This window comes from Leucoraja erinacea, chromosome 22, assembly GCF_028641065.1.
Source record: "Leucoraja erinacea ecotype New England chromosome 22, Leri_hhj_1, whole genome shotgun sequence".
Lineage (NCBI taxonomy): Eukaryota > Metazoa > Chordata > Chondrichthyes > Rajiformes > Rajidae > Leucoraja > Leucoraja erinaceus.
Genome location: NC_073398.1, coordinates 12118206 through 12136190, shown reverse-complemented (window position 1 = coordinate 12136190; position 17985 = coordinate 12118206). Strand labels below are relative to the sequence as shown.

General features: G+C 45.5%; 1 protein-coding gene across 1 annotated transcript in view; it reads right to left on the bottom strand.

The window, feature by feature from the left end:
- Positions 1 to 17985, bottom strand: part of lrrk2 (leucine-rich repeat kinase 2) — a 189195-nt gene that overhangs the window by 125897 nt on the left and 45313 nt on the right. Inside the window, exons 12-18 of the mRNA XM_055653579.1 lie at positions 17816 to 17945; positions 14839 to 14963; positions 12343 to 12467; positions 11184 to 11325; positions 9619 to 9758; positions 1189 to 1305; positions 919 to 1089 (exon numbers count right to left, since the gene is read on the bottom strand). Of these exons, the coding sequence (XP_055509554.1) occupies positions 919 to 1089; positions 1189 to 1305; positions 9619 to 9758; positions 11184 to 11325; positions 12343 to 12467; positions 14839 to 14963; positions 17816 to 17945 (950 nt within the window). The remainder of the gene's footprint in view (positions 1 to 918; positions 1090 to 1188; positions 1306 to 9618; positions 9759 to 11183; positions 11326 to 12342; positions 12468 to 14838; positions 14964 to 17815; positions 17946 to 17985) is intronic.

Here is a 17985-nt window from a genome sequence, read left to right as displayed (position 1 = left end):
TATTCTTTTTTTTTTAAATCATAAACGATGAGGAAGATTTTGTTCTTGCACAGTTAATCAGTTGACTTTATACATGGGGACTTAAAAACAATGGGTTAATTGCTTTAGATTAGATCTCAGGGCAATAGTGCTATCAGCATGAACCAACAGACAGCTGAACATCAACAGAAGCTGGACATCAGAGGGGAGCATCAACGGTGATCGATTGTTCTTGATCCGAAATGGATTACATAAAGGGTAGTACCAATGTGTTAAAAAGTGAGTAGAAGGATGCAGCACAAAGTAGAGCATTAATCTCAAATGCAGGCAGAATTGACAGATGGAGAGACAAGGAACTGCAGATGCTGGAATTCTGAGCAAAATACAAAATGATGGAGAAACTTAGATGGAGGGAATGGACAGATTATGTTTGGGATCTGGACCAATCTTTAAACTAAAGTGGTGGCCTGGCCCACAACCTCATCTGTGCATTCCCTTCACAGATGCTGCCTGACCCGCTGAGTTACTCCAGCACTGTGTTTTGCAAAAACAATTTGGATTCTATTGTCACATTTCCCAAGACCTGGTAATCCTAGCCTTGACAGCAAAATGACTCATGCAGCCTCCTTAAAATGTTTAATTGGCTGAACTTGCTTCCCAAGAGCACGCCCCAATTCCCTCTATAAAAAAACAAAAGTTAGCGGTATGGGTTTGGAATTTAAATCATTTACATTTTAATTTCCTACCTATACCAAAACCACACATGTTTAAGCATTCAGCGTACCTTATATTTTTCTTTCGATTGACAAGCACATTTTCTATTTTCATGCACATTTCAAAACATAAGCCATATTGAATCTACTTTGGAATTGGCAAAAGATGATTTTTGGGTATTGTCATAAGGAGTTACAGTAGATTTAATATTTGAAAATGTTTTACCTGGTAAATTAATGATCCATTCTTACATTTCTGATTGACATCAGCCTTCGACTTGATTAAATATCTTGCTATCATGATATTATTTTCTGAGCAAGCACTTTCAAGCATCTGATTTCGTATTCCACGATCAATAGCCAATTTGGATATGCACTTGAAAAGGAGGGTCTGTAGCTGATCATTTCAAATTAAGCAATGTGAAATAATTAGCAAGACAGAATTAAAAGTAATGTTCCTCAAATTCTCAAAAGCAAGAATGGCAATTAAAATCACCTGTCTGTTTTTGCATTTTGCCAGCTGATGGGAAATAAATGTGTCAATGCATTCCTTGAAGAAAATTTCAGTGATAGCTGGTATGACTTCAAAATATAACAAAGCTGTTTGAAAACCCTAAATAAGAATAAACATTCAATCAAAATGTGATAATTCCATTAAACAAAATTACTTCCAGATTCCATCAAAATAATCTTGAAATATTTGTAATTATCTGCATTTGCATAGTTCTTTAAAAATCACATTACTTATTAACCATTTAATAATTGAGAATTACAGGTGCCAGTTTCTAAAAAGATAACACAAAGTATTGGAGTAGGGCGGCAGGGTAGCACAGGAGTAGAGTTGCTGCTTTAAAGCGTGAGAGATCTGGGTGCAAGTGCTGTCTGTACGGAGTTTGTACATTCTCCCCATGACCTGCATGTGTTTTCTCCGGGATTTCCGGTTTCCTCCCACACTCTAAAGGCATGCAGGTTTGTAGGTTAACTGGATTGGTAACATTGTAAACTGTTCCTGGTGTGTATAGGATAGTGCTAGTGTGCGAGATTTGCTGGTCTGAATGGACTAGGTGGGCCGAATGGCCTGTTTCTGCGCTGTATTTCTAAACTAAAAAAAGTAGCCCAGCAGGTCAGGCATCACCCCTGGAGAACATGGATAGGGGATGTGTTGGCACAGGAACCCAGATGTGTTGGGACAGGATTTGTGCAGATGGGGCATGATGGTCAGCGTGGCAAGTTGGGTCGAAGGGCTTGTTTCCACACCGCATGACTATGAGGACTCTCAGGTGTTTGGTCTACTGAAATTATTCTACCAAGGAAAAGATCACAACATAAAAGACAAGTACCTCTTGACATTTTTCAAGTTTTTAGTATCTCTTCTTGCCTTATAAACATCCACTTAACCAAAATGCTGGTTGCATAGCAATGTCAAATCAGAGGCCAATGCACTTTAGATTTTGTTGGCGCCAGTTCAGAGTGCAATTCCCCTGCCTAAGTGTCATCCAGTTTCATACTGTCACTCAGGCACAGGCACGTGGCACATGTAAACAGAAACCTCAGATGTGCTGGCATTCTTTGCCAGCCTTTTCCCAAACACACTCCAATGTCGGTCTCAGTCAACAAAGTTGTGGTAATTCTCCAGTGGAAAGACCTGTGCTAATTTACATCTGACACCAGAAAAGAATCTTAATTCATTTGAATGGAGAGGACTGCTTGAGAAAATCTAATTACATATTTTTGAGCTGATTAAGCTTGGTTAAATGCTTAATGGTTTCCAACTATGTATTTGTGATTTTCATCGAGTTATAGAGAGTCATATATCATGGAAACAGGCCCTTCCGCCTAACTTGCCCAATGCCGACCAACATGTCCCGTCTACACCAGTCCCACCTCTCTGCATTTGGACCATATCCCTCGGAATCTATACGTCCATGTACCTGTCTAAATATCACTTAAACATTACGAAAGTACCTGCCTCAACAACCTCCTCCGGCAGCTCGTCCCGTACACCCATGACCCTCAAGTTCCTATTCAATTCTTCACTCTCACCATATACCTATGCCCTCTTGTTCTTGATTCCCCTACTCTGGGAAAAAGACTATGTGCCGATCTATTCCTCTAATGATTTTGTACACCTCAATAAGATCACCCCTCATCCTCCTGCGCTCCAAGGAATAAAGCCCAAGCCTGCTCAACCTCTCCCAAAAGCTCAGGCCCTCGAGTCCTGGCAACATCCTCGTAAGTTTTCTCTGTACCCTTTCCAGCTTGACAATATCTTTCCCAGGGGGCGGCGTCCTGTATGGTATGACTGCCCAGCCTGCGGCTATCCATTATTTCAACTATTTTTTTAATTTTTAGTGAGTTTTAGTGTTTTTTTTCTAGAGCTCTTGTCCTTTTTATGTGGGGGGTGGGGGGGGGAAGGGGGAAACTATTTTTCAGGGTCCCTACCTGGTCGGAGAGGCAGCTTTTCTCAGGGCTGCACTTTCGACCCGTCCTTGCGGCCTACCAGCAGGCCTGGAGCGGCGTTTCCTGAGGCGACCGCCAAGAACCTCGGCTTCGGCCGCGGCACAGCGCTTGAGTGTTATCGCGGAGCGGAGCGGGCGATGCCTTGCCCGGGTCGCCGCGCTGGAACTCCAGTGAGCAGTGACCGCAGGTGAACATCGCGGAGCTGCGGGTCTGTGGAGCGGCCAGCGGCGCTGACATTAACATCGGGAGCCTGGGATCTCCAGTAGTGGAGCTCCATCCAGCACGGCCTTGTTGGCATCGGAAGCCTTGGTCTCCAGTAAGGAAGCGGCCTTTCCAGGTGTCCCAAGCCGCTGAGAGGATTCTCCTGACGCCGGAGCACCATCACTCGGCTAGAACGGCCTGGAACATCGGACCTCCGTAAAGGCGACTGCAGAGGCCTCAATTGGCCCGACTATGGGTGGACATGGGAAAGGGACTGGACATTGTGCCTTCCCTCATAATGGGAACCATTGTGGGGGGATTTTTTTATGTTTAAATCTCTTTATGATTGTTATGTCTGTATTATTTTTTTTATGTGCTGCATTGGCAAGAAGCATTTCACTACACCTAGATGTATGTGACCAATAAATAACCTTTGAACCTTTGAACCTAATATGGTGACCAAAGTTGAACACAATACTCCATATGTGGCCTTACCAGCGTCTTAAATAACTGAAACATTACCTCCCAACTTCTATATTCAATACTATGACTGATAAAAGCCAAAGTGCCAAAAGCATTTTTTGACCAATGTAGCAAAGTGCGGAGTCATGCATTTTGGCGGTAGGAATAAAGGCATAGACTATTTTCTAAATGGGAAGAGAATACAGAAATCAGAAATGCAAAGGGACTTGGGAAAGCTAGTGCAGAATTCCCAAAAAGTTAATTTGCAAGTTGAATTGGTAGTAAGGAAGACAAACGCAATGCTAGCATTTATTTCAAGAGGACTAGGATAAAAAGCAGGGATGCAATGCTGAGGCTCTATAAGGGACTGGTCAGGCCGCAATTGGAGTATTGTGAGCAATTTTGGGCTCCATCTTTGAGGAAGATATACTGGCTCCAGGGAGGATCCAGAGGTTTAGAAGAATGAACCCAGGAATGAGTGGGTTTGACGGGTGTTATGATAAATGTTTGACGGCACTGGGCCTGTACTCGCTGGAGTTTAGAAGGATGAGTGGGGTATCATTGAGATTTACCAAATAGTGAAAGGCTTGTAAAGAGTTGATGTGGAGAGGATGTTTCCACTAATGGGAGAGTCTAGGAGTAGAGGCCATAGCCTCAGAATTAAAGGATGTTCTTTTAGGAAGGAGATGATGAGAAATTTATTTTGTCAGAGGGTGGCGAATTTGTGGAATTATTTGCCAAAGAAGGCTGTGGATATATTTAAGGCGATAGATAGATTCTTGATCAGTACAGGTGTAAGAGGTTATGGGGAGAAGGAAGGAGAGAGGGTTAGGGAGAGATAGATCACCCATGTTTGAAAAACAGAATTGACTTGATAGAATGGCGGCGGCGCGGGCACACTGCGACGCCCTGTGTCTCCCTAGAATGGGAAAAATGGCGATAATCCCCTTACCTGCTTCAAGGCTGCTCACTCGGAGCAGTCTTGTATCCATCTCGTACAGCCGACAGGAACTTCTGGACTTCGGTTCCTGCGGCTGCAACAACTTTCTGGACGATCTCCCTCTTCCGTCTGAGCTCATCAGAGCAACAGAGCACCCGACTGGAGACCGCCAGGTGAGTCGCGGGGTTGGAGACCGCCATCCGACCCTCGGCCCTCACCCGACCCTCGCCCTCACCCGACCCTCGGCCCTCACCCGACCCTCGGCCCTCACCCGACCCCCGGAGCCCAACCGACCCGCGGAGCTGGAGAACGCCAGGTGAGCCCCGGAGCTGGAGAACGCCACCCGACCCACGGAGCTCACCTGACCTGTGGAGCTGGAGAACGCCACCCGACCCCCGGCCCCCACACGACCCTCGGCCCCCACACGACCCGCGGTCCTCACCCGACCCCCGGTCCTCACCCGACCCCCGGCCGTCACCCGACCCCCGGCCGTCACCCGACCTTCGGTCCTCACCCGACCCCCGGCCCTCACCCGACCCGCGGAGCTGGAGAACGCCACCCGACCCGTGGAGCTCACCTGACCCGTGGAGCTGGAGAACGCCACCCGACCCCGGAGCTGGAGGCCCGGAGCTGGAGAATGCCACCCGACCCCCCGGAGAACACCACGGAGCTGGACCGTCCCGACCCGGAGCTGGAGAACGCCTGGAGAACGCCACCGACCCGTGGAGCTGGAGAACACCACGGAGCTGGAGAACGCCACCCGACCCGTGGAGCTGGAGAACACCATGGAGCCGGAGAACGCAACCCGATGGAGCTGGAGAACGCCACCCGACCCGTGGAGCTGGAGAACGCCACCCGACCCGTGGAGCTGGAGACCGCCACCCGACCCGTGGAGCTGGAGAACGCAACCCGACCCGTGGAGCTGGAGACCGCCACCCGACCCGCTGGGCTGGAGAACGCCAGGTAAGCCCCGGGGCTGGAGACCATCAGCAGAGCCGCGGGGCTGAAGACCGCCTGCGGAGTAACGCAGATGCGGAGCAACGGAGCAGCAGAACACCAGCGCGCACCAAGCCAGCTCGGCCCACCAGAAACACCAACAGACGGTGATGCGTACGAAAACACCGCCGGGGACGCAGAGGTGGGTTAAAGGCCAGGTTAGAGCTAGCCCCACACAGGGCAGCGATTCCTAGCCTTTTCCTCGCCAACGTGCGCTCACTGGCAATCAAAATGGATGAACTCCGGCTAAGGATCACCTCCCACAACTGGATCAAGGATTGCAACATCCTGATCTTCACGGAAACTTGGCTCAACACTGACGTTCCTGACAGCGCCATCCAGCTTTCGGGGCGTCATTTACTCCGAGCGGACAGGACATCAGACTCTGGTAAGACCAGAGGTGGGGGCCTGTGCATTTATGTAAACAAAGCATGGTGCACGGACTCCACCATCATCGAGAGTCACTGCTCAGCTAACCTTGAGTTCCTCTTGGTTAGATGCAGACCGTTCTATCTGCCCAGAGAGTTCACCTCCACTGTTGTGACTGCAGCCTATATCCCTCCTGATGCTAATGCCAAGCTTGCAATGAAAGAGCTGCATACTGCCATTAGCAAACAACAGACTCACAACCCCGAGGCAGCCTTCATTGGTGCAGGTGACTTCAATCACTCTAACCTGAAGACTGTACTCCCTAAATTCCACCAACATGTATCCTTCCCCACTAGAGTAGACAAGACACTGGACAAAGTCTACACCAACATGGCTGAAGCTTACAAAGCCATCCCCCTCCCCCACCTTGGTCAGTCTGATCACGTCTCATTGTTCCTGCTCCCTAAGTACTCCCCATTCATCAGACGGGTTAAACCAACTGTGAGGACAGTTAAAGTCTGGTCAGAGAAAGCGGACTTCACACTTCAGCAGTGTTTTGGAAACACTGACTGGAAGGCGTTTGCAGCCCAGGCCACCCTTGACTCCCACACGGACATTGATTCCTACACATCCTCTGTTCTGGACTTTATAAATTCCAGCATCAATAGTGTCACCTCCCTCAAAAAGGTGACCATATACCCGAATCAGAAGCCATGGATGAACAGCGAGGTCAGGCTACTGCTGAAAGCACGGGACACCGCTTTCAGGTCAGGCGATGCTCGAGCCTACAGTTCATCCAGGGCTAACCTGAAGAGGGGCATCAGGAAGGCCAAGCACTGCCATAAGCTCAGGATTGAGGAGCACTTCAACAACAACTCCGACCCCCGACGCATGTGGCAAGGCATCCAGGCCATCACGGACTACAGACCCTCCAACATCACCCCCACATCCAACGATGCCTCCTTCCTTGAGGAGCTTAATCACTTCTATGGCCGCTTCGACAGGGACAATCTAGAGACAGCCATCAAGGCTGTGCTACCTGCCGATCACCAACCCCTCACACTCACCCCCACGACGTATACGTGGCACTGAGTAGGACTAATGCACGTAAAGCTGCTGGCCCTGACGGCATCCCCGGGCACGTGCTCAGGGCCTGTGCTGCGCAGCTGACAGACGTCTGGACTGACATCTTCAACCTGTCACTTGCCCAAGCAGTTGTCCCCACTTGCCTTAAAACCACCTCCATCGTGCCAGTGCCAAAACACTCCACTGCGGCAAGCCTCAACGACTTCCGCCCAGTTGCACTTACCCCCATCATCACCAAGTGCTTCGAGAGGCTGGTCCTGGCACACCTCAAAAGCTGCCTACCCCCCACACTGGATCCCTATCAGTTTGCCTACCGCAAGAACAGGGGTACGGAGGATGCCATCTCATCGGCACTTCACTCCGCCCTCTCCCACCTCGACAACAGAGACACTTACATAAGAATGCTGTTCATCGATTACAGCTCAGCATTCAACACCATTATACCATCAAAACTGATCACCAAACTAGGTAACCTGGGCATCGACCCCTCCCTCTGCAACTGGATACTGGACTTTCTAACCAACAGACCCCAGTCTGTGAGGTTAGACAAGCACACCTCTTCAACCCTCACCCTGAACACCGGCGTTCCACAGGGCTGTGTGCTGAGCCCCCTCCTCTACTCCCTCTTCACCTATGACTGCACACCTGTACATAGTACTAACACCATCATCAAGTATGCAGATGATACAACGGTGATTGGCCTCATCAGCAACAACGATGAGCTGGCCTACAGGGAGGAGGTCCAGCACTTAGCAGCATGGTGCGCTGACAACAACCTGGCCCTTAACTCCAAGAAGACCAAGGAGCTCATTGTAGACTTCAGGAAGTCCAGAGGCGGCACGCACACCCCCATCCACATTAACGGGACGGAGGTGGAACGTGTTTCTAGCTTCAGGTTCCTGGGAGTCAACATCTCCGATGACCTCTCTTGGACCCACAATACCTCTACTCTAATCAAGAAGGCTCATCAGCGTCTCTTCTTCCTGAGGAGACTGAAGAAGGTCCATCTGTCTCCTCAGATCCTGGTGAACTTCTACCGCTGCACCATCGAGAGCATCCTTACCAACTGCATCACAGTATGGTATGGCAACTGCTCTGTCTCCGACCGGAAGGCATTGCAGAGGGTGGTGAAAATTGCCCAACGCATCACCAGTTCCTCGCTCCCCTCCATTGAGTCTGTCCAAAGCAAGCGCTGTCTGCGGAGGGCGCTCAGCATCGCCAAGGACTGCTCTCACCCCAACCATGGACTGTTTACCTCCTACCATCCAGGAGGCGCTACAGGTCTCTCCGTTGCCGAACCAGCAGGTCGAGGAACAGCTTCTTTCCGGCGGCTGTCACTCTACTCAACAACGTACCTCGGTGACTGCCAATCACCACCCCCCCCCCGGACACTTATTATTATTTATTCAAATCGTTTGCTATGTCGCTCTTCCAGGGAGATGCTAAATGCATTTCGTTGTCTCTGTACTGTACACTGACAATGACAATTAAAATTGAATCTGAATCTGAATCTGATAGGTCGAATGGCCTGATGATGACCATCCTATCTACCTGTGACACAATTTTCAAGGAAAAATGTAATACTTTAGATTTTGTTTATTTAAAAAAAAAGTTGTTTGATAAGTAATGATTTAGGAATTATTCGTAAACACCTTTGACAAGTTAGACTGCCAATCAAGTTAGGTGCCATGTCGTAACCTACTGTTAAAGTTTCTAATCGGATGTCTTACGGGTGGAGTTTCATCTCACTTGTACAGTGCAATATTGACTTGGACGGTCATAATGCAACAAGTTTAGATGGGGCAGAATTTGTCAAATGTGTTCAGAAAAGTTTCAAAGAGCATGTTTCCAAGCTGTGTGACTGACTCTAAAATGAGCAATTATTCCTGAGCAAGTTTCCCTTTCATGTGGCATTAACTAGATTATTAGTAAGACCTGTTTGAAGTCAGTGCATAATGAGGATTGACATCACCAGCCACATGCAGTGCATTTCCCTTGTGAGTGTATGGAACAAACATGCTACTTAGTTTGCCCAAAAGCATGATCTCATGATTTCTTCACCTCACTTGACTTGAGTAAAACATTTTATCTGCCATTCTGGATGTACATTTCAGAGCTAAATCAAAAACCTGGCTGTCTGGCAGTCTCCTTGTTATTATCAAAAATATTCACACATTGTGCATTTGTACAAAAACATTTGAAATTAAAGACTAACGACAACACAAAGGGGAAAAATGTCAGCCAATTAACAAGACTGACACATTGTTTAATTTTCAGAATCATTGGACAAGCTCCTCATTAGTATTAACCAATCTTCATTTCGGTGCTTTTTTTTCCCAATGTCACTGAATAAATGTCTCAAAAAAGAATGCTTCCTCTTTACCTTAGTGTAATAAGACTTTAAAAAAATACCTGTATTTGCACTTCTGTGTCCTCTTCATATAGGTGTAATATCTCCACCAAAACACTTGCCAATAACATTAAAAATGATTGAGGCAAATCTTTCTCAGGAATAAGAACTTCCAATAGTTTTAGTCCCAGATACTGAATTTCTGAAATAGACGTTTGAAATATGTTCAATACTCCAAAAAGAAATTGAATAATTATGCAATAAATTATTTCCTACATTCATTCTCGTAGACATACAGTAACCTCATGATGAAATTAATAAAAACACATTTGCAACCTCAAAGACTCAGAGTCTTACAGCTCGAACATCAATGCTGTGAAGGATCTTGCCATTAACTGCAAACCATTTCCTTATATCCAGCCTCCAAAGTGAAACCACGCATTTGCACAAGTTAAACTACATCTGCCATTTCTCCGTCCATTTCTGCAACTGATCTATATCCCAATGTATCTTCTGATAGCCTTCCTCACTATCTGCAACTCCTCTAATTTTGGTGTCATCAAATTTACTCACCAACCCATCTATATTTACGTCTAGGTAACATCATAATCCTAACACCATTCCAACATCTCTTTATTAAACTGATTGGGAGTTTAACTGTTTAATGATCTGCGTTCAACTGTACAAGACCATGAAGACCATTCCAATTCATTTATTTGGAAAGGGACAAAAGTTGATACAGATTTATTTTTTTTAATTGCACAACCAAAGGAAATTAAGATAGCCACCACACAAAATTTTGCTGAAGACACTGAGTGAGGCAAAGACATGTCGATACAGAATTCTACAGCATATTGGAATCTCGGCAAATTATGTGTGTTTTGGGGTTTTAGGAGAAGGTACAGAAACAAAAAATAATCCAACATCAGAGCTAATATAGGATGGAGTTATGTGGCCTCATAAGAAAGAATTGAAAGTGATTTAATAATATTATGACACCAAGGATAAAAGTCAGCAACACATTTGAAGTGATGGAAAGTAGCCTCTATGACTAATCTGTTCAGAAAATGATTTTATCCAGGATAAAAAAGGATGCAGCAGCATTGTTGGCTTTTTTGAGTGGTAACATGAATAGAAACATGAAAGTGGTAGACAGTTGAAAGCAATAGTCAGAATGAGGAGTAAAGATAATGGGCCATGGAAAATTACAAACCACAACAAAATCAAATGACACCATTTACTTCTGCTGGCCTTTGACTTCACAGTTATCCCATGTTCATTCAACTCTTCTTTCTTCCCCCCCCAGATTCTCTCAATTGCATGCTCGTCCTGTATCTACACCATCCTACCCTGGGCTTCAGGACACCCATCCTCCCTAAATGAACACAAGCTTAAGTTGTTTTTTCTCTCTGCCTTCTGGAAGGCAGCCATTCAAGGCTTAGCTTCAAATGGAATTCTAATTTATTTTTGTACTTGTTATCATTTGAGGGTCAACAAATTGTTTATCCACAACTCACAAAAACAGTTCCTGACAATGGAATTTTTCCTTGATAAAACACAAGAGGGGGAAAAATAGGATTTTTTTTTAAATTACAATATAGATGACAGTGGTATATGTCATTCCTACCTCTTTTATATGGATACATTTGCAGAGTATGGATTATGGTGTCCAAAACCCCATGTTTTGTTAGATCCTTCGTGTCTGAGCAATCAGTAATAGAACACAACACTTGAAGGCCACACTGTTGGATTGCTGAATTCTGAATGAACTGAAAAAATGCACCAATAAATGTTAGCATTAACAAATTAATCAATGATAGCTAGCTAATTAGACTAGTAGTTAACATCAGGACCCTTCTTCCGACTCGAAACGTCACCCATCCTTTTTCTCCAGAGATACTGTTTGATCTGCTGAGTTACTCCAGCACTTTGTGTCAATTTTCGGTATATACCAGCATCTGCAGTTCCTTTCCACATAAGATATAATGTGATTCAACCAGGGGCGGAAATCGCTGTCAAACATGGGTACACAATTTCTTGGCGGTAGTGCGCGCATGCGCACACACATGCAAGACTGCGGGAGCGTCGGCCGTGGGCCCTGTGGACGATAACATTGGGAGCTGGCCTGGTTGGTGGCCGACTCCGAACTCCAGCAACAGTAGCTTCGTCCACCCCAAATCGTGGGGCTTCAATCGGCACGTTCGCAGGGCCTTTCATCGCTCGGCGCGGCTTACATCTGGCTGCAGGATCTTCCATTGCCCGGCGGGGGCTTCAACATCAGGAGCCTCGATCGCCTCGATTCAGCTATTTGACTGCTGGAATTTGGTGGAAGATCCCACAGCCGATTTTAAGCCGCGCCGGGCCAGGCGATGAAAGGCCCTGCAAACAGGCCGATTCAAGCTCTGCTCTATGTTTTCTCCACCAGGACGTCTCCCTCCTCCAATCATCACGCTGAATCATCATGCCCCCCCCCCCCCCCCCCCCACTGCCTGCTGACCGATGTCTCTCTCGTCCAATTGGTGCCCTCGATCATCAGTCTCACCCACACTCTCTCGCGGAAAGCGGAGATTTTTAATAGATTTTTTTTCACCGAATTTAAAAATCCGGATTACAAAACATGGGGGGGATTGTCCCCCCCATGGATTCAACTTATGGACTTGCAATTGTAATCTTATGTTCACAATTATTTTTCAAACGCTAAAATTGTGAACATTTTGGCCAATTTTATTGTAGAAACGCAATTGAGCACAAGAAAAAATGAGATCACTATTGGGTTTTTTTCTTACCTTGTTCAAAGATTGAAGAACCAATTTGTGTAAACCCTCCAACAAGCATTGTTTATGAATTAATTTCTGCATTGATTCCAACACATCCACATTTAACAAATCTTCTTTCCGATTGATCTTGGAAACTAATAGTAAAAAAAATACAATCAATTGCTGGTTGTTTAGAACATATAGAGCAAAACAGGCCTCAAGATCACTCTTCCAAGTGAAGTAGCAATACACTTTTGGTGCATTGCAATCAGTGCTCAGGATGTGGTTTCCTTCACTTTGTAGAATCCAAAAGACAGGTTTAACAAGAACTTTGCAAAAAATCTCCATTCAGTTGGTTTATGAAGTAATTTGAGCCTTCAGTTATTTTTCACAGTTAATAGGAAGGCACAGTGAAATTATTTGCTTGCATACACAATGTATACAAATAGCTGCCACCTATGGTGCTGACACATGTTTCAACCCTCAAACCCAATGCTAAATTCAGCAATGTCAGGCAGCTGGCCTCACCTTTTGGAAGTGGCTAATTCTAATGTCATATTATTTACCTTCAATAATAACTCCGTTTTTCTCAGCCTGATCTGCTGAGTATTTTCAGCAAATGTTTCAGATTTGCTGCAATTCCTCTGCTTTGTATCTCAAAGTTCCAGCATATTCTTTAGTTTCTTTTCTCTCTCTAACTGCTGGCATTAAAAGTAATAGTTACCCAGAATACCCCGAACCCCAATCTAGAGCAAAAAATCCCTCTGTTCTCTCAATATCTTCTGCTCTTCAATGCAACGTAAAGAATGATTGTTTTCTCACCTTTTCAATTCTGTTGGCCATTTATCCTTTAAAAGAGGGGAGAGAAGGATAGAGAAGGGGCGAGAAAGGGAGGGAGATGGAGGGATAAGGAGGGAGAATGAGTGGAGAAAACTTTTAAGAAGCCAGAGATACACGGCGGTGAAGCTTGGCGGACAATAACATTACTGGTCAGTTATCCTTGGTTCTGAAAACTACTGTTAACGTTTTTTTTTCCTAATGAGCCAATGAAATTCACTGGTCAGCACCGGCTACAACCTACGAGAACTATGAGAACCTTCGACATCCTGGCAATCCACTAGGACCACATGGCGACCCACCTACGGCACGAGAATTCTCGATACTCTTGGCGTCTTCATTCTAATCCTTTTTCAAAAGAGATCCACTAGTTACACAGAAAAGCTGGAGAAACTCACCTGCACAGCATCAGCGAGGAAATAGGCACTCCGTTTCGGGCCGAAACCCTTCTTCAGATGATCAGGGGTGGGGGTGGGTGGGCGTCCCACCCACCCCACCCCTGATTCTAAGGGTTTCGCCGCTATTTTTTTCATAAAGAGACCCCTGAGTTTCTCCAGTTAAAACTAGGATGTTACTCTATTAAAACTAGGATTATTGTCATTTGGGCTAACTTTTCTACACAAGATAAAACTCCTTCCATTTTTATTCATCTAATGTGCCTACAGCAATGGGATCTTTTTTCTCAATGTACAGAAATCTTTTATTGAACTATTACGGTTTTTCCAAATTTCACATGCTTCCATCATTGTGTACATGGCCACAGTTATGCATCCAATCCAGGTCATAAAATATTCTGGATAGAGAATTTAATTAAAATAACATACACTGCCTTGATACATTACCATGACCCAAACTAGTTTGTTGGAACACTCTATTCTCATGATAAATTAACTTCATCTAAGGTAAGTGGATAGTTGAAGCAGATCAATAGTTCCTATTTAAAATCTACAGATCTTAAATAGGACCTGTATAAGATGATTACATAGGGAAAGTTTAGAGGGACATGGGACAAATGAGGGTTGTGGAAATAATGTGGACGGGGCATCTTGGTTTGCTGGGGAAGGTTAGGTTATAGGGCCCGTTTCCAAGCTGTATGACTCTATCTATCTGCACATTGTCCATATCCTTCCATTACCTGCATATCCATGTGTCTGTCTAATGTCCTCTTAAACGCAACTATCTTGTCTGCCTCCATCACCACCATTAGCAGCACGTTTAAGGCACCCACCACACTCTGTGTAAGAAAACCTGATCCTCAGTTTCATCCTCAGTGCCATACAAAGTTTGTATGTGTTGAACAGGTAGTTATCGGAACAGATAGTCATTGGAAACATATGACATAATCTCTGTTTTGCCACTATGTCTGGGTTGTTGTGAAAACCCCAATAGCAGTGGAAGGTCAAAACTGACATGCACTATGTACTATAATGTACTATAATGTTATGGGCCCCCGGCAGAAAATGGCGCAATCTTGAATAGCCCCAATAACAATCAATAAACAGCAGCAAATTAAATGTTGTCCATTATGAGTTTAAGGGAAATCTTGTTCAAATCTGATACTAGTCATCGAGTAAATCACAAGTTCTTTTTAAAATAATTAAAACTACCTTTTCTTTCCCTTTTGGAAAGAAAAGTATGTTACTATGTAACATGCTTAGCACAAACAATGGATCAGCATTTTTCACTTACCTGGGCAAGTTATATGTGATATAACCTGAAGGGCCTCAAGCTGTACTGAACAATTGTTTGTATGGTTCTTTAATGTGCTCACTATTCTCGTTAATGTTAAGGTCCTGACGTCCAGATTCAAATTCCTGAAAAGACATGAAATGATTACAATACACAGGGCACCGCAGTGGTGTAGCAGTAGAGCTGCTGCCTTACAGCATCAGAGACCTAGGTTCAATCCTGGCTGTGGGTGCTGTCTGTACGGAATTTGTACGAATCGGTTTACTGCCATACTCAAAAGACATGCAGGTTTGTACATTAATTGACATTGGTAAAAACTTTAACTTGTCCCTAGTGTGTAGGATAGTGTAGCGAAGAGCTTGTTTCCCACTGTATCTCTGTCTAAAGAGATTAAAGCAGAAAATGAAAACAAATTGAAAAGTAAATATTTCTAGAATTTCACATGCCATTTAAAGGTTTACAAGAAGGAAAAATGAAATATATTCATGCTGATGACCAGAAGTGTGGCAGGAGTGCCTTCAGAGGCATTGTGATATCGAGCGACCGCCTGCGGTGTCACACTAACCACCCTCCACACACAAACACTAACCACCCCTCTTGATATTATATTAATATTGTTCATTCGCTCCTTTTACCCCATCATCCGCCCTATCCACTTACGCATACTCCCAACTCACACGCACGGCAAGAGGGAGAGGGGCAGAGAGAGAGGGAGAAAGGGAGGGGGCAGAGGGAGAAGGGGGAGGGGGAGGAGAGAGGGGGAGAGAGAGAGGGGGAGGGGGGGAGAGAGGGAGGGGGAGAGAGAGAGGGGGAGAGAGAGAGGGGGAGAGGGAGAGGGAGAGAGGGGGAGAGGGAGAGAGAGAGGGAGAGGGAGAGAGAGGGAGAGAGAGAGAGAGAGGGAGAGAGAGAGAGAGGGAGAGGGAGAGGGAGAGAGAGAGAGAGAGAGAGGGAGAAAGGGAGAGAGGGAGAGAGGGAGAGGGGCGTGTGGGGGAGGGTGTGTGTGGGGGACTTCAAAACCTTCATAACGTTTCCACTTTTTCACCGATCGGAACAAAACTTATTTGACTTGCAGCAGAGGAGAATGGCGAATAGAGAATAAAGTAAAGTATACTTTATTGTCATTCAGACATTTCAGTCTGAACGAAATTGGACACCTGAGTAAGGTGCCGAAAAATCGTAGCGTTATGGGGGATTGTTTTTGCACAAATTTAATTACAACGCAGACAGGAACTGGTCAAGATGAGAGCTTTAGTATTATACTAGACCAAGTGCAGACCCGTTGGGTCTGCTCCCCCAATGGTGTGATCCCCCAACCCAATATTCCACCATGCACCCGTCTCCTCCAACAGATCTGAAGCCGTTCCCAAAGTAAGATTCCAGCACTCCCCTGCCTCCCTCAGCAGTGGATTAAAAAAAAATTCCAATTGCACCTTCCCTGCCTGCTGCAGCAGTAAAAAGTTCAGAGTGTTCCTGTCTTGCAACTTTGTTTCGAAGTGTGTTGGAAGCTGATAGGAAGGAGCAGCCGTCAACGAATCAAAAGGCAGAAAGGCAGCCGAACGGCAGCCGGTCGGATGGCATGAGAGTTTTATATATTAACTAGACCAAGTGCAGACCCATTGGGTCTGCTCCCCCAATGGTGTGATTCCCCCAACCCAATATTCCACCATGCACCCGTCTCCTCCAATGGAACTGAAGCCGTTGCCAAATGTAAGTTTCCAGCACTCCCCTGCCTCCCTCAATTGCACCTCCCCTGCCTGCTGCAGCAGTGAAAAGTTCAGTGTTCCTGTCTTGCAACTTTGTTTCGAAGTGTGTTGGAAGCTGACAGGAAGGAGCAGCGAATCAAAAGGAAGAAAGGCAGCTGGCAGCCGGACGGCAGGCGGCAGCCACAGACTTTTATATATATACTAGACCAAGTGCAGACCCGTTGGGTCTGCTACCCCAATGGTGTGATCCCCCAACCCAATATTCGGGTAGATGCACAGTCTCGTGCCCAGAGTAGGGGAATCGAGGACCAGAGGACATAGGTTTAAGTTGAAGGGGAAAAGATTGAATAGGAATCTGAGAGGTAACTGACAGTTGTACGGAACAAGCTGCCAGAGGAGGTAGTTGAGGCAGGAACTATCCCAACATTTCAGAAATAGTTACATGATTGGGACAGGTTTATATATATACTAGACCAAGTGCAGACCCGTTGGGTCTGCTCCCCCAATGGTGTGATCCCCCAACCCAATATTCCACCATGCACCCGTCTCCTCCATTGGAACTGAGCCCGTTCCCAAATGTAAGATTGCAGCCCTCCCCTGCCTGCTGCAGCAGTGAAAAGTTCAGTGTTCCTCTCTTGCAACTTTGTTTCGAAGTGTGTTGGAAGCTGACATGTAAAAAGAAGCCTGTTTATTTTTGAAATACTTGGGGGTGGGTGAGGGGGGGGGGGAAGGATTTGATTAAAAACATGTACTTCAACACGACGAAATGAAATGAGGAGTGGATACTTAGAAAGAAAAGCGAAATCTCTACCGAAATGGAAAATATCTCGGAGATTGAGCGTCTGGATTGGGCGTGGCAATGAATCAAAGGAAGAAATGCAGCGGCAGCCGTACATGCAAATGAATCCATTCCGATTGGACATCTGCGAGCATCGGCCATTCCGATTGGACATCTGCGAGTATCGGGCACGAATCGAAAGGCAGGAAGGGATCCGTACTGCAGGCGGACGGACGGATTTGAGTTTGATAGATAGATAGATAGATAGATAGATAGATAGATAGATAGATAGATAGATAGATAGATAGATAGATAGATAGATAGATAGATATAGATCGATAGAGATAGATACCAATCACTTGCCTCAGACTGGATGAGAGTTGTTGACTCGAACGTATATACAAGGCAAAGGGAAATGATGTGCCTGCTTCAGCCTGCGCCAAGAAGTAGACCTTTTAAAAAGATATGATTTTGGCAAAAATAAATAAACATTTACCTTCCCAGATAAAGTTTATTAAGTAACTTGCAGGCACTTTCCAAGACATCGCTAGAGTCCAAATGCTTTTTCATTTGTTCTAAAATGTTGATATGTATCCCTTTGTCCAACAGTAGTTTCCTTATTTGCACTATTAAGCAAAATGAAACAAAACATATTTCAAAGAACTG